Source organism: Botrytis sinoallii, assembly GCF_014898435.1.
Source record: "Botrytis sinoallii strain Bc 23 chromosome Unknown BSIN_001, whole genome shotgun sequence".
NCBI lineage: Eukaryota > Fungi > Ascomycota > Leotiomycetes > Helotiales > Sclerotiniaceae > Botrytis > Botrytis sinoallii.
Window position 1 is genome coordinate 2557232 of NW_024066028.1, and position 21267 is coordinate 2578498.

Sequence of the window (21267 nt, forward strand, 5' to 3'; positions counted from 1 at the left end):
GGATAAGCTACAAAACGACGATTTCCGATTGACGAAGTCATTTACGAAACTGGATGATATGTTAATGATATGATCACGAATGAATACAAACCCCGGAGCTGAAGTTGAGAAGAAGAAGTCCCTACCTCAGGGTACGGAATAATGGCTGAGAAACGCGATCGATATGGCACAGGAGGAGATCCATCGATTGCGCAGAGAGGGAATGGATATGGAAGTGGGAATGGTAATGGAGCACGAGGATATAATGGACGCGCGCCTCCAAATTTAGGATTTGATGGAGAGGGGAGCTCAGTTTCGGGTCGCGGACCAAATGATAGGAGATACGGGTCTATGCCCCCAAACACGCCCATGACGCCCTACACACCCTACACACCTTACACACCAGTAACTGCAGGATATGATGGTGGAGAGAGTTTTATTTCAGCAGAGACACCGAGACACGATCATTATTATGGCGGAGAGAGTGCGATTGGAGGGCGTCCAGCAGTTACACCGGGAGCTGCAGGCTATCGTGGCGGAGAAAGCTCTTACAATGGTGGCACACCACAAACCGGGCGATTTAATGGCGGAGAAAGCTATGCCGAAGGTCGCGCTCCTAGGCCAGGAAGATATGATATTGCTGAGAGTACTATGTCTGTTGACACACCGCGAACTGCTCGATTCGATCCGGGTATGGAAAGCTCTATCGCGCATCCCGATACGCCACGTACTGCTCATTACGATACCACTGCAACTACCATGTCCATGGATCCATCACGAACAGGACCATATGATAAAGAGAATACAATCACGGTAGCAGAATATTATGATCCAGAACGAGCACGAGAAAATGAACGACAAATGATGGAGCGCGAGAAATCTGAACGAGAACGAGGAATGCGCCAACCTTCAGGAATGGAATACGGGCCGCGACCTACGGAATATTTGAGTACATCAGGATCATCTACGTCTTCGTACCTCGATATCTCTCGCCATTTTCCTACAAAAGGATTTAGTTTCAGGTCTTTCTTCTCGACACCTTCCGAAAAGTCTGATTCTAAGAAGAAGAAAGAGAAGAAGAAGAAGAAAAGCAAGAAATTGACGAAACACAATACCTCATCAAGCTCCTCTTTGAATGAAGATTTAGCTTATGGAACCGGATTTCTCAGATACAGAAGGAAGAGGAGTGTGAGAGCTAGGGATGGCAGAGACAGGCAGTGGGAAACCATAGGATATAAGTCTAGCAAGGAAAACTTGAGAGATACTCGATCTCCCACGAATGACAGACCTGCAAGCTCGAAACGACCAGCTACAGATGCTGAACTTTTGGCTTTAGGTGCTGGAATCGCTGGACTTGCCAAACTTGCACTCGACCATACCAACAAAGACGCCAAGAATGGTAAGAACGGGCGCGGTGTTCCTGAACCCGTTACTTCTAGCCGAAGGGACGAGCGTGGCCTTCCACCTTCCAAGGCTATTCCATACGAAACCGACCCTAATGATGATGAGGCATGGGAATCAGCTTCTGAGGACGAGTCAGATTCAAGTGTTGATACTGGTTTGGCGTTCGGAGGTGGTAGTCATGTTGGCAAGAAAAGCCAGGCTGGCTTGTTCGGACGCAAGAAGACCCACGGCCCAAAGAGTCGAAAGAGTAACGTGGTCGATCCAAGACTTCTTGGGCCAGAGAATTCCCTCAATGGGTATTTATCAGATAGGGCTGTAGGCTTCGAAGACGTGCAATGGGAATCGGGTAGTGACTTTGGTCAACACACTTACATTCCTTACAGTCATCCAGACAGACAGGTGGATACTTTGTATGTGCACGAAAGGGTCAGGATAAGCAGGACCCAAAGTGTTGGAAGTGGTTCGCAGACCCCTCTTCAAGAAGTCTTCCCAGTCCCCACCAATGATCCCTCTCGATTCGATGTGGCGCGAGCATCTTCGTCCGAATACAATGCCTCTAGACCTGCACCAGTTCCAATTCAGCAACCTCAACCCATCACTCCGGTTTCTCATAGTGTTTATCACGAGTCCAACTACGTTCGTTCAGAATCTGGCGGGATCTTGAAAAGCTCTTCTGGTAGATCTAAATCTTTAGCTGGCGCGGCCTTAGCTGGCGTAGCTGGAGCCGCTGTTGGAGCTGCAATTGCATCTGGTCGTCGAGATGAAAATGAGAGTTACCGTGATGATGATAGAAGGGAGAACCGGAGCTATAGTGAAAGCGCTGTTAATCGACGAGAGAGCGATCGAAAAGAGCGACGCTACGAGGAGGATCAATACTCAATTGCCGACAGTAGCGTCTCTAAACCTCGAGATGAAGACCGAAAAGAGCGCCGTCGCGATTATGATCAATCTTCTATCGCTGATAGTAATCTCACTTGGGATGAAAAACGAGAGAAACGTCGCGAGGAGCGAAGAAAAGATGATTCTAGAAGCTCCACTTCTAATTCTGATCGTGATAAGAATCGAGAAAGGAGTCGTGATGATCCCGATGCTGCTGCAGAGGAGCGAGAGAGAAGGCGACGAGAGAGACGCGAAGAGCGACGTGCACCTGATCGCATCGAAGACAACTATGAAGAGCGCCGAGCCCACGTACTCTCAGAAATATCGGCAATGGCTCGCACACCCACGGATCCATTCCAATATCAGGTTGCAAACACACCTCCTCGCGAGGAAAGCTCTAGCCGTCAAGCTAAAGATCAATCTGCACCTGCTGTTGTTACTGTCGAACGCGAACCGGATTTCAATCGAAAGCAAAATTCATCGATCAAAGAATCATCTTCTATCTCACGCTCCGAATCGCGCACTGAGATTTCCATCAAGGTTGAAAAGGAACAGCGATACAAAGAACATGCTAGAACCCTTCATGATGCCGAGATGATCTATGAAGAAACTGAACATTCTACAGCCCCTATTGAGGCAGCAGCTATTGCCGCCGCCGCCGCCGCTTTGGCTAGGGAAAGTCGCCGAGAATCAAGATCATCGAAACGACGAGGAGAGAGACGAACTGACTTTGAGGATCTTTCAAAGGGCGGTGATTCTGCCGAAGCCCCGGGACAATCGCACGATGAAGTTATGGCAGAAGCGGATCGAGCTTATCGTGAAATTCTCATGGCTAGGAAAGTTGCTGCAGAAGTCCGCCGCTCTCGCACTCCATCACCTGAGCGCTCTGTGATGAACAAATACGAAGAAGAGCCAGAAGAAGAACCGCCACGAATTGTCACTCCTCCCGGCATGCATGAACGCAAGAAAGGTCCCTATGATGCACCAAATGCTGATTTCAAGCTTGATTATATCATGACACCTAGAGATCTAAAAGTCTACAGCATTCCAAGCAGGCGATATAAGGTTGATGAATCTGATTTGAAGGGTCCATTCATGACAAAGGATGCGGATGCTAAACTTCCTCGACCTATGTTGAATTTGATTCGGCCCACTCCTACTTCAACACCATCACCCGAGAAACAGTTTGCCACCATGGCTAAGAATGGAAATGTGAAGAAGGATAGTTCTAATCAGTCGGATGATCGCTCAGTTGAAAGTCGCCGTTCTGAACCTGAGCCTGAACCTGAACGTAATTCCAAGACCAAGGATAGAGATGGAGAGCGTGAACAACCTTCTATACGATCGCAAGACGAGCCAGCCCAACCCCAACCCAAAGATCAAGTTGAGGATCGTGAACAAACTCCATTATATCGATCACAAGATAAGCCTAGCGATACAGTACAGATCCGCGAACAGATCCGCGAGCAGACTACATCATACCGATCAAAAGAGGAGTCACATGATCAAGATCGCCCAAAACGTGATAGAAGAGACATTCCTCCCATCATTATTGGTCCAAGGGGAGACCTTATTCGCTCATCTGATGTTTCTGTTCCATCTCCCACGCAGTCCACAGTCTCAAAAGCTGTCACCTGGGGCCCAAACGAGACAAAACACTTTGAAGTTGAAAGTCCCACCGAACCAAGGGATGAGTACATTTCCGATTCATCCCCAGAAACTCCTGAGAAGCCAAGGTTTTCAGAGCCAAGATTTTCAGAGCCGAGATTTTCAGAGCCAAAATTGGAGTCGCCAACTGAACCAAAATCTCCGAGCGGATGGGCCGCGATGGCAGCAGGCATTATTGGTGCAGGTGTGGGTGCCGCAGTAGCAGGCTCGAGTGAATCTCCTAATCGACCTGAGCGACCTGAATCTCCTAAGAAACCTGAGCGAGCCGAGGTAAGTGAGCTCGCCAGGATCTTAAAAGCTAGGGAGAGTGAACGACCCGAATCTCCTAAGCGAGCTGAGATCAGTGAACTTGCCAGAATTCTGAAAGAAAGAGAAAAGGAGCGACCCGAATCTCCCAAGAAACCTGAGCGAGCCGAGGTAAGTGAGCTCGCTAGGATCTTAAAAGCTAGGGAGAGTGAACGACCGGAATCTCCCAAGCGAGCTGAGATCAGTGAACTTGCTAGAATTTTGAAGGAAAGGGAAAGTGAGCGACCGGAATCTCCCAAGCGTGCCGAAGTCAGTGAACTTGCTAGAATCTTGAAAGCAAGGGAACAGGAGCGCAACGAAAGGCCTTATGAATACCGAGGCGTGACGGTAGAGCCTGAGAGTCCATTCGGAGAACCGAGGCGAGATAGTCCACCTCGAGATATGCGAAGAGACAGTCTGTATCGAGGTGTGACGGTAGAGCCCGAGAGTCCATACGGAGAAACATTTCGAGATGTGGACAGAGACAGTCTGTACCGAGGCGTGACGGTAGAGCCCGAGAGTCCACATGGAGAAATGAGAAGTGAAAGCCCACCTCGAGAAAACAGAAGGGAAAGTTCATCCCAGCATACGAGAAGAGATAGCCCACCAAGCGTCGGTCCCAAGCCCGTTTCGCCACGAACTTCACATATGCCTGGTGCTTTCGACGACGATTTGGATTTCACTGCAACAGTGGCAGCTGGGTTGCAAGATAGTGGCTTCGATCCTAACATCGTGGTTGACGACCTCGCGTTCCGAAAACGTGATTCCCCACCTGGTTCTAATGAATACAAAACGCCATGGGCAGAATCCATCGACGATCTCTCAAGCATTCCCGGCGAAAGCTCTTCAAATCGTGGCTTTGTCATGGGCGAGGTGCTAGAAACTCCAAAAGATTGGTCGAGTGTATCGCCTGCCAACGAAGAATCACCCAGTCTTACTAGGAAAGAACAGAAAAGGCTTGAAAAAGAACGGAGACGAAGTGGTGGTGATGTAGCATCGCCAATCACTGATGTTATTGTTGAAGAACCTGAAAGCTATTTTGATCCCTCTAGGCAGAGTAAAAAAGAATCAAGGAGACGTGACAAGGAGGAAGTGAGAACACAATCACTTCTGAGGGAAGAATCTTCATTTGTTGATATTTTGCCAAACCGCGAAATAGTCGAAGAACCGGAAAGTTATGTTGAGCCTGTTGAAACTCCCAAGAAGCCCAAAAAGTCATCTCGATCATCAACGTATGAAGATATCGACCTTGATTCAAAACCAAAAAGGAAATCTAGCAAGCGCTCATCAACTTACGACGGCAAAGTCGAGTCTCCATTGCGTGAAAGTCGCAGGACCTTCTCCATGGATGATATCAAAAGTGGCGACGAATCCAGAATCCCTAGAAAGTCGAAGCGCGACAGTGTTAGATTTGACTCACCCCCTCCAGAGGTTGACTCCGAATCTGGCAGATCATTGAGAAGAAAGTCAAAGGAGAAATTGGGAAGCAAGAGTGAACGTTATGATTCTCCTGACCCTTCACAAATCTCATTACCAGCCTCTGATAATTATGAAGATATGGAGCTATCAAGAGAGCCAGATCGCCCATCACGTCGAGATGGTGATGATCCACTGTGGGCTTCATCCCGTTCAATCTTATCAGCTGGTAGTAGCTCAAAGGTGGACGAAGAAGATTCGCCACAAAAGAACCGAAAGGATCGCAGCACCACCAAAGAAAATAACGATGCTACACGACCAATTGCTTCAGAACCTACTCGCGACGATAATGAAGATTCAAAGAAGAAGACAAAGGAAGCAACGCCAAAGAAGAGTGGTGGATTGTTTGGTTTCTTTAGTGGTGCAAAGGCAGAAGCAGCAAAGGAGGAACTAAGGAAAGGAAGCCGTGATGATCCTGACGATGTCAAGAAGAAAAAGAAAAAACGGAGTTCAACGTCAGATGGAATAACTGAGGGCCAATCTTTCAGTGATTCTCAACTGGTTTCAAGTGAGACTAATGGCCACAAAACACGCGGTGAGGATGGTGTGCAAGATTCTAGGAATGATGGAGAGAGGAAGAGGAGTAAAAGTTCAGATTCGAAGAAGGGTTCTTTTTTAGATAATGCCGGCATCCTTGGCGCGGGTGCCGGCCTTGCTGCTGGTGCAATTGCAATTTCTGCTCAGCACCAACAGCAACATGCCGCTAATAATAATGATAGCGAGGGAAGTACGGGGGATATGGGAAAGCTGGAAAGAGAGGAAGATATATTGGATCCAGAGATTATCGAACGACAAATCAGACCCTCAATTGACCCTCAATATGGAGATCTTTTACCATTGCCGCCAAGTGGTTCAGTTTCACCTAATTGTGAACCAATTGATGACCTGCCCAAACTTCCAGAAAGTCGACCTACAACACCTGAATCTGAAAAACGGACTGTAAGTACGCCAAGGGAGAAGACTCCGCGAAATCGTAAGAGTTTGCAGGAGACTCCTGTAAAATCTCCAAGCCAAAGTGCCGTGCCATTAAAATTCGTCATGGGAAACCGATCCAATCTGGCCTCACCTATTATAACGAGATCTACTGGTAATACGCCCTTTCCTACTTTTCATCCCTCTCCAATTGCAGAATCAGCCACAATTCCAAGATCTAGATCAAGACCTATGTCATGGGATAATACCAAGGAATTCAAGCCCCTGTATCTATTAGAGACTAACAGACGTGGGTCGTTTGTGCCAGAAGAGTTAATTGACCCGCTCCCACATTTACCGCCGTCCCGAACCAATTCAGAGCTTGACGTGGCGGGTCTACCCGAATCGGGCTTTTTGGAAAAATTGGACCTTCACCGCCCTTCACTAGACCCACTTTCAACCAACCTCCCCTCCGATGATCACACCTCCGGAGAATCCACACCGACTGCGATTGCTTTTAAAAGGGACTTAGCGCCATCAGTGGAGTTTCTTCAAGATTCTTTCCCCTCACTGGAAGAAAAACAAACTTTATCTTCTGGTGCATTTCATGAACAATCATCATCTGAAACAGTAGCTAAAGCCATTGGAGCCGCAGGAATTGCAACTGCAGCCGGCCTTGCTGTTGCATCTCATGGTACAAGCGATGAACAGGAACCAAGGTCTTCTCAAGACATCCAGGAAAAGAGTGGAAACGACAATTTAGAATATTCATCTGAGTCACATGACATGCCCTCCGAACGGGAGGAGACATTGCAAAACTTAAGTGGAGCTTCGAGCAATCAAACCATGAGTATTGAAGAGGAGGTCGAACAGACCGAAGAATTTCCTTTGTCAAATTTCAAGAAAAATGAGGGCAAAGGTTTGACGCTTGAATCAGATGACATTCATGACCAAGCCGAGAATACTCCGGAGCCCATTCAAGAACTCTCCAATCCAGTTGAAGGGGACAATGTCGAGTCCGTAGATAACTTCTCTACACCAGAGTCCAAGAACAATCAGGGTAAGAATGGAACAGCTGCATTATCTCAGGAGCCCGGATTGGAACTCCAAAGCGAAAGTCCTAGTCAAGAGGATACACAAGGACCAAAATCCGACTATGCTTCAAGTGAACCAGATGACGTGACTGGACCGGATAGAGATCTTATCGAACAAGCAGCTACCTCCGAGGCTCAACTTATTGAATATCCTACTCAGAACTCCGAAGAGGAGAAAGTACACGAGAAAGCAGACAATAATGTTCTATCCTTCGAGCCCGAATTGAAGACAAGACATGTGGACAGCGTAGAGCCTCTCAAACCTATGGATGAAACCCTTCCAATTGACAAATCGGTTGATGAACCGCAACAGCAAGTGCAGGAATCTGGCCAAATGGAAGAAGCTTTGCCTTCAGTTGAGATTGACCAGATCGAGGAACTCTCTGTTCCCAAGTCCAAGAAGGACAAGAAGAAGGCAAAAGCTGATGCTCTCAGACTGGAAGGACTCACTACTGAGCCAATCGTTGAATCTGTGATTGAAGTTCCAACACGAGAACCATCACTTGAGGTATCGCCAGAGCTTTCCCGCGAGATTTCCCAGCCATCTTCTCCTCTAGCCAGCCCCGAGGCACAAGCATTCAATGGTTCTGCACTGCCTGAAAATTCTGGTGATATCACGCCCACAGTTTCCGAGTCTGCTAGCCCCAAATCGAAAAGAGATAAGAAGAAGTCGAAAAAATCTAAACCGATTCCTCTTGATCCACAATCAGAACAAGCTGTGGTACAACCCGAGCTCAATGAGGCTGAGCTGTCCCAATCTGAAGATGTCACGAGAAATCATCTAGATTTGTCTCAAGAATTAGTTCAAGAACCCATTCAAGCAGAACCTACCACGCCTGTCAATGTTGAGCCAATTGAAGAGTTCTCAACTCCAAAATCCAAGAAAAGCAAGAAGGACAAGAGAAAGGCAAAGAAGGAACAGATTGCGAATGTCGAGCAGGACCCAATTGATGTCACTCAAGAGCAGGAGCAAGTACCTGAAGTGCAAGAAAAGGAACTACCAGAAGCTTTTACTCTTGAAGACACGCCGAACCTTGATGATACTACTCACGCTATCGCCTCTCCTTCTTTGAAGAAGAATAGAAAGAAGAGCAAAAAGGGTAAGACTGCAGAGATAGAAGGACCAGTGGAACCGACAATTTCTGGTCCTATTCCAGAGGATGTGTCAGAGAAACCAACACCAATGGTTGGACCTGGTGGATGGCCAATCACTCCTGCTACTCCATGGACTGCTGGCGCACAAGAAATCTTTTCATCAAATGAAAAGGACTACTTTCCAGCTGCAGAAACAATACTGCCAATCATCACTGCCGGAGATACTGTAATTGGTGCAGAACAGTTGAAGTCCAATGATATTTTTGAAGATAAGAATGGTTCTGATAGCCTTGCTGCTGGACATGAAGATAATCAACTCGGACTTGAAAACCAATCACAAGAGGAATCGAAGCCACAAGAAATTGTGATCGAGGATGTTTCTAAAGATATTGGAGAGGATGTCACTGAATTCAATGGACTTCCAGCCGGCTCTCAAGAAGATGAATCATCTCTCCCTCGCCAGTTACCTGCGGAGATTGAAGATAATATTGAAGAGAATCATCCACCACAAGAAGAACGGGATCAAATTTCTGCAATCGAGATTCAAGAGGAAGAGAAGCCCATTTCCAATGAGACTGAAGCTCCGGGTGGATTCGAAGCTGGATACAAAGATGACCAACAAGCGCTTTTTAAGGATTTGAAGGAGGAACTCGAATTTGGTAGTGGCAAGCATGAGAGAGACGATAAAAGTGAAGAGCACGCTAATCAAGATCAAATCGAAGAGGTTCCTTCTGATATTTCTTCCTCAGATAATGCTATCAAGGGTTTGGACGAGCCAACAAATGTCCCTACCCCTCAGGCAGAGATTATCGAGGATCCAGCGATCAAAGCTATACTTGAAGAACCAGAGGAGATTGCCCAAGCTGATAAGAAGCCACAAATGCCCGAGGACAGTGTCCCCGTCGAGAACGTTATCAAGGAACAGACTCCTTTGGAAGAGACCTCCACAATGGTGCAAGAGTCAGAGAGTATCGAAAATACGCATATCGACCAGGATTTTCCAGAGCCAGCAACGACCGAAATGACACCCATTGATCCGATCATTTCAGCACCAGAACCCGAGGTAGAGACCCAAAGCAAGGAGTCCAAGGAACAGGAGAATCTCGACAGTTTGCTTGCATCTAATCCTTCCGAAGACATGAAGACACCCGGTACTTCGGAAGAAAATACGCCTGTAGATGCCTCTTCAGAGCACCTCGAGCCTGAGCATTTGCAAGGTCCCGATGAAGCCTCTATTGCCATCGACTCTACGCCGGAATCTGCTACTAGTGACAAGAGTCAAGACAATATGATTGAACCGACACCCATTGAGGAAGTTTCTGTTTCCGAGAATGTGGACCAAGCCAACATTGAGGAAGACAAGGCACAAGGAGAAGAATCTGCTGATGTTAAGCAAGAAATTCCGGACACACCTCTGAAGCCTCCTACTGTAGACCGTGAAATCGAATTTTCTGCACCTCCTAAGAAGTCTGAGAAAGATAAGAACAAGCGTGACAAGCAAGTACAGGATTCAATTGAAGAAGATGCCGTTGCCAAGGACATCAAACCCACTGGCGAGTCGTCCAATATCGAAATGCCAATTGAACAGCCAAATACTATGCCTGTGGAACAAATTATTACGATCCCCGCGAAAGAGCAAACTTCTAACGATGCACCGATGACAGCAGGACTTTCTGGCCTCATGGGCCCTTTGACAGGAAGAAAGAAGGGTGTTTTGGAAATGGTTCAAGCTTTGGGATGGGGCAAAAAGAAGGACAAGGCCGCAATTGCCGCTGCTGAGCAAGGACTCCCTCCAAGACCATCTACAGCACGCGCTGCATCCGAATCTTTTATGTCTACACCACGCGTTGTGTCTGAGTCCGCCATGCCAAAGGTCATCGAGACTGAACCTGTCAAAGCACCGTCGCCTACTACGGAACTTGAGGAATGGGCTCTGGCAGACGAAAACTCGAAGACAAATTCAAAGAAGGGCAAGAAGATCGCAAGCGAGATCTCGAGTCAGTGCCAAGTACAATCATCGAGGAAGATCCTTTACCCATTGAGCCCAAGGAAGAAATTGCTCAAAATATCATGGAGCCATCAGTCACACAATCGACAGAGGATGTACAAGATGACCAATCACCTAAAAGACAGAAGGGCAAGAAACGTCTCAGCTTACAATCGTTCATATCCGAAGAGGCCTCCAAAGCATTCAGAGCTAGGGAATCCGCCAATCAAGGACCAGAAACTCCGGCCTTAAAGGCAGAGCCAGCTTTCATCGAACAATCTCATGAATTCACTTCCGAGCCAATTATCGATACACCAGTTGAAGAAGCGAAAAACACTGAATCCATGATTGAGGTTCCAAACATGAAATTGAAGGAAGATAAGAAGAAACGCCGAAGTTCGCAATCCCCTGTGTCGGAAGAAATGTCAAAGGAAGAGGCAGATGTGTCGAGAGATGCTGTTATTGAGAAGGAACCCGAGCTTCAAGCACCGGAAATCCATGAGCCATCTGCTGAAAGCAGTAGCGAGCCTTCTGAATTTCAACGCGAACCTACTCTGGAAGAGAGTCAAGCTCCCGAAGTGTCAAATGAAGATGCCCCTGAGCCAGTTGTCGAAACCCCTAGGGAACCCGAGGAACTCGATCGTGGGGCTATTCAGGAGGATCTTTTTACTTCACCACCACGGCCTGAGCACATTCCTGAACCAATTGTTGAGAACCACAGCAAATCATCGGAACCTCCTCACTCGATTGACCAAGGAAATATTTTCGTTCCGGAACCCCTTTCGGAAGACACTCCGGAGCAAGCAACGCTTGAAAGATCAAACGAGTCCTCGGATGTTCCTCGCGAGGTTATTCAGGATGATGATAATTCACCACAAGCATCATTTGACCTTGTTACTGAGCCAAGCGCGATTGATAATGAGGCTTCTCCACCAAATAAATCCACTCTCGAGAAACCCCCGAAGAATGTCGATATTTCTGAACCAAGCTTGGTTGATGAACTTTTCTTGCCAAATGAATCGATTCAAGATGATATCATGGCATCCGTCGTGTATGTTGAACCAGATGCAAGTCTTCAAGAGTCTCGATTGTCAGTTGAACCTCTTTCTGAGGAGTTGGACAATGCTATTGAAGTTAAGAAGCCAGACACTGTTGATGAGCTTACTTCACCAAGTCACATTGTCTTCGAGGAAGATTCGAGAGAGGTTGAAGTTGCTGAGCCAAGTCATGACAACGATCAGTCTTTCTTACCACAAGAGCCACTTCTCGAGGAAACTCATAAGGGTGTCGACGGGTCTTTGACGAAGCAAGTTATTCCACGGGAGGAGTCAGGAACTCTGGAAACTTTCGAGCCAAGCCATACTGATGAAGAGACTCTCCTATCTACTGAACCTGCAACAAAAATTGAAACAGTTCAAGCGCCATGCGAGATTGATCCTGCCGAGGAAACGGAAGTCCAAGATGAATCGACCTTACCCATCACTAAGAAGTCCAAGGAAAACAAGAAAAACAAGAAGAGTAGAAACAAGTCCCAGTCAGAGCCTGAGGTGCCAATCGAAGTCGCCAAAGAGCCTGAACAAACTCTTCTTGTTGAGGAACAAATCTTAGAAAAGCCTTTCGTAACCACAGAATCAAGCGATCGCGAAGCCTTGGAGCAGCCGCTCGAAAGATCAGTTGAGACCATCGAGCCAGAAAGTCGTGATGTCTTAGAGCCTGCTTCTGTACCACTTCCGGAGGATGATATCAATGAGAGTATCGAACTTGACGAACCCACAAGCTTCGAGAATCTACAGCCATCTCTTAACCTTAGTCCATCAATCCAAATTCCTGAGGAAACAATTATCAAACCAGAGATCGAGGTGCCCAAGAGTCTTGAAGACCTAGATGATTCTGAGCATGCAGCATCAATCCCACTGCCGGAAGACATTGTGATGAATCCAACCGAGGACATCGAGCATCAAGGTCATGAACTTGCGGAAGCACTTGAACCAGTTCCAGATGCTGTGGAGAAGACGATTGAAACCCCCTCCGACATTGAGATTCCTGCAAGCAAAGGAACATTGGAATTTCCAGAACCGATTTCTCCCATTCTAGAAAAGTCTTCCCAAGAACCTGCTCCAGTCTCACCAAAGAGGTCTAGAAAAGATGAGAAAAAGCGCAAGTCTGCTACACCAGTGCTATTGGCCGAAGAGTCTCTTTCGTCAGACCCACTCCTCGAAAGCGAAACAAAAGCTGTCGAGCCAACAACGGAAGAAGCAAGAATAGTTGTTTCAGAACCTCCAGTTGATAGATCTTCGGAAGAAGTGATGTTCAGCAAGCCACAGGAAGCCGAGTTTCTTTCAGAATTGATCGACCCAGAGACCGAACAGAAGGGCATCGAACCGATAGAGGACATTACAACTCCAAGTATCTCCGACGAGATTGAACACATTCTCCAAGAAAAACATGTCGAGCCACCTGCTGAGGTTCCAACCGAGGAATCCGAGAAAGAAAGGGAAGAGCAAAAGTCTGAAGTACCTATTCTAGACTCTGAAGATATTACTTCCCAAGCCCCACTGGAGCCTTTACCAATTCAACCGGACGGCGATGTATCAAACCAAGAAACCGTTCCGAACTCCACCAAGTCAATTCCAGAGAGCGTGCAAACGGCCAACGAGAATATATCTAGTCCCAATCTGATCGATGTTGAGGTTAAACAAGACGATACTCCCAAGTCGGTTTTGGACATCCCTCTTGAACAACATGACCTTGAATCTGGATCCAAAGATATCACAGACTTCTCAGAAACAAACTCTCCAGATGCTCCAGTCATAGAATTAAAAGAGGACGAAAAGGACCGCAAATCTCTTCACACAAGTCCATCATTTGAGCTTCCTATGGAAAGCACGTCAGAAATGACCGAAATTTCCCAGCCAATCAATCAAGCTTCAGAAGAGGAACTTCATGGCATAGAACCTGCGGAGACTGTCAGAGAGATCGTCCAGCAACCAACAGAGCTTCAAGAACATGCCCTTGAGCAGGAACACACAGAGGAAGATCCCAAGGTATTTATGGAGCCAGTAATCGAGTCAATTGCATCAGAACCATCGACAAACATTTCTCATGGACCAACTGTTGAGTCTGAAAATTTCAAGGAAGATGACCTCACACCACAGGAACCAATTGTACAACAAGAATCATCAAGCGAACCAAAAAGCCTCGAGGAGCCATCCCTAGTACTGCATCAAATCATCGAGCCGGAAACTGTAAACGAAGAAACTTTCCTACCGCAAAATGCAATGATCAATTCAATTGTTGATGACGAGGAGGCGCCTCAATCACAGGAACTCGAGCCAGAAACCAAAAACGGAGAAAGCTTTTTACCGCAAGAATCGACGGTTGAATCTTCAATCAGCAGTGAAGAGCCAACTTTTCAGCAAGAGCTAGAAACTGTGCGAGAAATTTCCAATTTTGAATCTAGTCTTGTACAAAACTCGGTCGTTGAGCCAATACCAGAGGAAGAGCAAATTGTTGTAGAGAAACCAGTCATCGAGCTCAACATTCCCGAACCAGCACAAATTGCTTTGCCAGAATCACCAATTGAGCAAACATCATTCGAGCAAGAATTGTCTTTTCCACAAGAGTCTCTAACTGAGCCAGAGGTTGTTGAAGAAGCACCTATTATTCAAGATCGTGCAACTGGTCCTCAAAGTTCGGATATTAAGCTGCTCATTCCACAAGAATCGCCCCTGGAGCAAAACGTTGTTGAGCCTGCACAAATTTCTTTGCCAGAATCACCAATTGAGCAGGAAGTATCTGAACCAGAAGTTTCATCTCAACAGGAGCTCGTTTCTGAAAATCATATCGTTGAAGAACCAAGTCTTTCACGAGAGCAACATGTCGAACCGAAAAGCTCACATCCCGAATTGGTGAACTATTCAGAATGGCCTTTTGGACGAAAGACTGTCGAGCCAGAACAAATTGCCTTGCCAGAATCACCAATCGAACAGGAATCATTTGAACCAGAAGTACTTTTTCGACAAGAGCCTGTAGTTGAGTCACAATATCGTCCAGTACCAAGCGATTCATCAGAATTGCTATTTGAGGAAAATGCTGGAGAGAAAGAATTGTCCTTTCCACAAGATACCGTCGATCCGGAAATAACCGACAAGGCACCCAACCCTCATGAACAGGATATCGATTCCAAATTTTCTGAGCAAGAATCAACTGTTTCACAAGAATTACCGATCGAGCAATCAATTCGTCAACCTTTAGAGATCAACGGCGAAGAGCCTGTTTCCGAGTCAAACCCCATGGATGATATGACAATTCCACAAGAATCATCGGTTGAGCCAACGAAGTTAGAATCAGATATGTCAAGTTTGACTATTGTACCTGAAGAATCAGCGAGGGATCTCGAACCTGGTTTCCTCAATGAATCTGGCAAAGACAAGGAGGAACGAGAAGAGAATTTGGACATTTCAGAAACCTCCGGAGATCCCAGCAACGTTACTTTGACTTCCCAAGTACCAGAAAATCAAGCGCTAGAAATCGTCTCCGAGTCAACACCATTTGATCCTGTCATTGAGCCTGTATCAAGCTCGCCAGATGTCGTTTCCGAAAATCTTGAGCCAATTGCAAATGTGGAGCAAATCAACCCAGATCTTGTTGAACCTACATCGAATACAGAACCAATTGCCAATGAACAAGTTATCGATTCTGCCCTTGAGGATCCTGTACATGGTCAGCGTCCTACCGAAAGTCTGGCTGCCGAGACTGGATCAATACAAAGAGATGAATGGGCTCAGCCGATCGAGGAGTCAAAAGAGGTGGAAAAGGAGGTTGATGATGTCTTGCAACCAATGAAAGAGCAACCTGATGTTGCGCCTCAGGCCTCAGAAATCACAAATACGCCGTTTGAGATCACAGATAAGTCATCCATGGGAGACGATGCAAAAGAACTGGCAAACGGGGATATAACAGAGACCGATGATGAGTCGTTCTTGGACGCTGTTGAATCTTTTCCCATTGAAGATACTCCGATGAATTTGACCCCTCGGGCTTCACGAGAGCCTGTTGAGGCTATTGAGCCCGAGTTTGAAGAACTTACTCAAGAACCTGCAGAACAATCCATTCCGGAAGTTATCAAGCCACTTCACGAAGAAGAATTCGTTCCAGCCCCTATGCCTGAGACCGTACGACAAAACGATGATGCGTTTCCTAATTCTGAAGATGTTACACTGGACGAGCACAAATCAATTCCAGTCGATGAGTTGTCAAAAAATGATTTATCACGAGAGATGCTGAATGGAGAGCATCCAAAGGAAGAGCACAGACCAGCAGATGATGATGTCACTGAGGTCTTGACCAAGAATTCCAAGGATATAAATGATCGTGAGTTTGGATTTTCTTCACCGGTACAGTTTATCCCCAAAGACACCCAAATAGGAGTACCGGATGTTGTGGAGCCAGTACCTACAGAGATAACACTCGATGAATTTAAGGCCATTCCCACTGGAGAGATGCCAAAGGAAGCTCAACAACAAACCGAGGACGAATGGGGTTCGAGTTCTACCAAGAAATCGAGAAAGGACAAGGAGATACTTAAATCTACCTTGTCTACCCCATTGGAGCCCGAGGTTCCCAATGTTGCTACTGAGCTTCCTGAGGATATTCCACCAAATTCTGGAAAGCTAGAAGAGCTACTTCCAACTATTGAGGACGTACCTGATACTCATACATCTTTCCAGATTCCACAGGTTGATAAAATTGTTTCCGAGCATGATCCTTTTGACATGTCACACGATAAGAACGATAAAATGGGCAAGGGGATCTCAAGCAGAGAACTCGATCCAGAGCCGGAAATCCCAGCCTTGGCCAATACCGTCGCGGTATCCGATTTACAAGATGTCAAGCCCGGGGAGCGTCTCCTGACTTCTCCTATTCCAATACGAAACATCGTTCCAGCATCGAACCCAATTGCGGAACCAGATATGACTTCACCTCCCTCATCATCTTCATTCAAGCCGCTTATCGATGAGTCAAAAAATCTATCTACTGCATTAGTACAAGTCCCTTCCAAGAAAGACAAGAGAAAACGTCAAGCAACAATAAATCTGGAAACGCCCAAAGATGATCAACGAACTTTTTGGGCAGATGAGGTTCCCGAAGCAGAAGTTACCAGGGCTGTACCAGTCATTGAAGATATTGGACGAGATGAATTCTATTCTCATATTGCCAGCACGGTCAAAGAATCCGACGCGAACGAATTTTCTAGACCACCCGCCAAGAAAGGAAAGAAGAATACGAGAAGAGAATCAACCGATATCAAAGACTTCCAATCATCAATGGGGGAAGATTTATCAAAAATTGAACCAATGAAGGAGCGCAAAGAGATGCCGTCTGTAGTAGCCGCGACTGCGGCAATTGTTAGTGCAGCAACCTTGGCTAGCAAGAGTAAGGAATCAGAAGTTGGAGCTGTTGAGGAAGATGAAAGCCCTATGATGGAAATTTTATCTGAGGAGGAAGAGCATGGACTAAGTATGGACAAGATAGCACCAAGTGATGACGTATCTGATGATTCTGTGCCACGGGAAGACATGGACTCAAAAGTTTCTGACGAGGTGAAGGATGAATCGGTAGAGAAGAATGATGAATATGACAGTGATGGATTTCGAGAAATAAATACGACTGTGCAAGAACCAGAGCAAATAGAGAACTTCCAGGATCCAATGATTGAGACATCTGACAAGGCTGCTGCTGTGGAACCTCAAGAGTTTAGAACTCCTAGATCTCTTAGCCCCGTTCTCGACATTACAAGGTTCACTCAAGAGCCGGAGCAGATGGATTCGATGCAGCAAAAAGAAGTCGCCGAAACATCCGAGTCAAATAAGGTGGAACGTTCTATTTTGCATGAGCCAGAGGAGACCAACACCATTCAAGAACCAACGGAACAGATTTCCACTGAGCATGCGGGAGATGAAAACACCATTTTCCACCAGCCAAAACAAATGGAACCCGTCCAGAAGCCAACGACACAAGTTCCTGCTGAGCCTACGATTGTAGAACGCCAAATCTTACAAGAATCCGAGCAGATTGGTGCCCCTCAAGAACAAATGGTGCAGATTCCTGCCAAACCCTCGATAATGGAAGATCGTGAAAGTACAACACCCACGCCACCTCGTAATTTCGATCCCAATGACGACAAACCTCAAGAAACAGCACTAGCTGCCCAAACTTATGCTTCGAGCAGTTCTTCGAGCCCGAGACGATCACCACCTGCACGCGAACCAAGAGGAGATCTGCCAGAAGAGTACCTCTCTAGACCATCGAGAAGAGATATCGAGAAGAAGAGAAGGAAGAAGTCAATCGAAGTTGACGATTCCCTAGATCTTTTACCGGCACCAATCCAAGAAGCCTTGCGAAATACTATTGTTGAGCCCCGAGCTAGAGAAACCAGTCCTTCGCCAATCTCCTCTCCGATAGCCGAACGAGCTAAAAGAGCTAGATCAAGATCCCGTCCTCCATCTCGACCTGGAACACCTGGCTTGACAATGCTACGAGAAGAATCAGAGGATGAGAATGCTCTCAATGTAGGAAACAGAGACAGTGCTTTTATCGGCGACTCTCCAAATCCTCCTCAAGGAAACTTCGCAGACAAGCATGAAGACATTCGTGATAGTGGCATTCACTTAAGAGACAATTCACCTTCTATGCGTGTTAGAGCACCCGTATCTTCAACCGATGCAGCTATCGATAGCATGACGTGGCCTTCTGTGGATGAAGATGCTGGGACGGTTAATCTTGAACAGCCACAACGACCAAAAGTTGTGGAGGACTTAACACGTCATGGCCATGGAATTGATGATCTGCCATCTCAGAGACACAAAGAAGAGGGGCACACAGATCTACATAGAACGCAGGCAATTCACAGAGCACATTCACCTCATGAAGAAAAGCATAAGCTTTCTCGCAAAACTTCTTTAAGTCGTGGAGAACTCGCAGAAGCGAATCATGTAGACTTTGTCCGATCCCAAAGGCTTAAGGCATTCCAAACGAAATCCAAGGAAAAGTTATCTGAGCCTCCCCGAGCAGAAGCAATCAACAAACCAGTGACGCCAGAAAAAGAACATAGAAGACATCGTGTCCACCGCTCCGAATTTCCTGATGTCCAGTACCGCAAACCAAAGGAAAATAAATATGGGGACCTTGAGCCAGTCAAAACCCCCAAAACTTCTAAAACTGAGCAGCGAAGTGTTTCCGAGAGTTCTCCATCTTTAATTGGAAGTGCAGCTCTTGCAGCAGCAGGATCGGGATTTGCAGCAGCAAGGAAGTTAAGTCAAGAAAGCCGACCTTTAAGTGCTCAAAGTCACAAAAGTCAAAGATCCGCTTCAAATATCAGTGTTACTCGATTGCGAACGCCGGTTCCATTAGATGCGCCTCAAGCGCCACAGTTCCCCGATAGCGCTAAGACCAATCGTTCGTTTACACCGCCACTTCGTCGTAGCGCCCGGAAAATTAGCGGGGATCCAAGATCACTCCGTCAACAAAGCAACATTGATCTCGCTAAGGAAATTGATCCAGCCTCCATCAATACCGCTACATCGACAACCTCAACAAATACTGCAAATCCAACTGCAAATGAGGGCCGAGCCAGGGCGCAAGATATGGCCGATGTCTACGTAAGTTGGTACAAATCTGAAGATGAAAAATTTTCACCGCTAATAAAAAAATGTAGGATGGCTATGGTGAAGGCCACATGGGCTCACCACGATCCCCAACTCGACCTCACAGTATGCGACGACGACAAAGTATGCAAGTCTTGGAACTCGAATCAAAATTGGATCAACTAACTGCGGAAAATCGCGCGCTCGCCGAATCTAAAGCTCATGCCGAACATATGCTCCGATCAAGCCAAGGTGCACCTGCGGCCTTGGTAGAAAGGGATGCGCAAATCGATTTACTTAAACGAACACTGTCATCGATGCAAGATGAGGTCAAAAGATTGACTGAAGTGAATGCGGGTCTTTCTAGTGCTGCTGTTACACTGGGTCAACAACATAATGCAAGATATGGCACACTCGAATCACAACATGCACAAACTTCACGCGAACTCCAGCAGGCCCGCGAGGCTCATCACAACCTACAAAGCGAAGTACAAGGCATCATACACAACGCTATACAAGAAAGGGACCAGGAAATTGCATCATTGCGATCTCAATTGGATGTGGCCAAGGAACAAATCCGGGCAATGCAGAGGGAAATTCTAGCTGCCAAAGCAGGTGACGCTCAATTCCTGATCATCCGAGACGAGGACTATTTCGATAATGCTTGTCAACAACTCTGCCAACATGTTCAGCAATGGGTACTTAGATTTTCAAAGTTCTCTGACATGAGAGCCTGTAGACTCACGAGCGAAATCAACAACGATAAAACCATTGATCGACTCGATAATGCCATTCTAGATGGCTCAGATGTGGATAGTTATCTTGCGGATAGAGTGAGGAGACGAGATGTCTTCATGTCAATGACAATGACAATGGTGTGGGAATTCATATTCACTCGCTACTTATTTGGCATGGATCGAGAACAAAGACAAAAGCTCAAGTCATTGGAGAAGGTATTGTCTGAAGTTGGGCCACCATCAGCCGTTCATCAATGGCGTGCTACGACTTTGACCTTGTTGTCCAAACGAGATTCATTCGCCAGACAAAAAGAACAAGATACTTTAGCTGTGGTGCATGCTGTTTTAGAGACCCTAACAGAGATCTTACCTCCACCTAGTCACCTTGAAAATCAAATCGAGGAACAACTCAAACGTGTTATAAAAGCTGCCGTTGATCTTTCCATAGAAATGCGCACTCAACGCGCAGAATACATGATGCTACCACCACTTCAACCCGAATATGATGCCAATGGCGATCTCGCCAGCAAAGTCTCCTTCAACGCTGCACTCATGAATGAACGCAGCGGAGATACCATTTCTAACGAAGAACTCGAGGCACAAAGAGCTGTCGTCAGAGTTGTACTCTTTCCACTTGTGGTGAAGAAGGGTGATGATTTAGGACAAGGCGATGAGGAAATCGTAGTCTGTCCTGCTCAGGTTTTAGTTGCCAAACCCAGAATGGGCAAAGGACCAGTGGGAAGGGTTTATAGCCCGGCGAGTGGAGCGGACATGGACAGGAGAAGTGATAGGAGCCGAACTCCTGCTAGTTTGCAGAGCAGTATGCCCGATGCCAATGTTATTTGAAGAGAAAAAAAACATGAAAGAAAACAAAAACGGGATGGCGGATGAAGAAATGAATGGAAAGGGGTCCGGGTTAAATGGGAGTGGTGATGAAATAATTGATACCCTTTGGGTTTAGCGGTGACGGTTGGATCATGTGTTTTAATGTTTTCTTTTCCCTTTGTTTTTCTTTTTATTTTCGACGATTTCCCGATTCATTTTAATGATGATTAACGATGCTATGCATTTAGCGAACTCATAGCTACGGCTATGGATTGTTTCTT

General features: G+C 46.5%; 1 protein-coding gene across 1 annotated transcript; it reads left to right on the plus strand.

The window, feature by feature from the left end:
- Window positions 1-141: 141 nt before the first annotated feature.
- On the plus strand, window positions 142-21007 carry EAF02_000575 (uncharacterized protein; the record flags this gene model as incomplete). The annotated part of the gene is made up of 3 exons (XM_038896623.1): window positions 142-10789; window positions 10846-19439; window positions 19496-21007. 3 exons carry the CDS (start codon window positions 142-144, stop codon window positions 21005-21007), a joined length of 20754 nt encoding a protein of 6917 aa, XP_038763482.1.
- Between the last annotated feature and the right edge of the window lie 260 nt (window positions 21008-21267).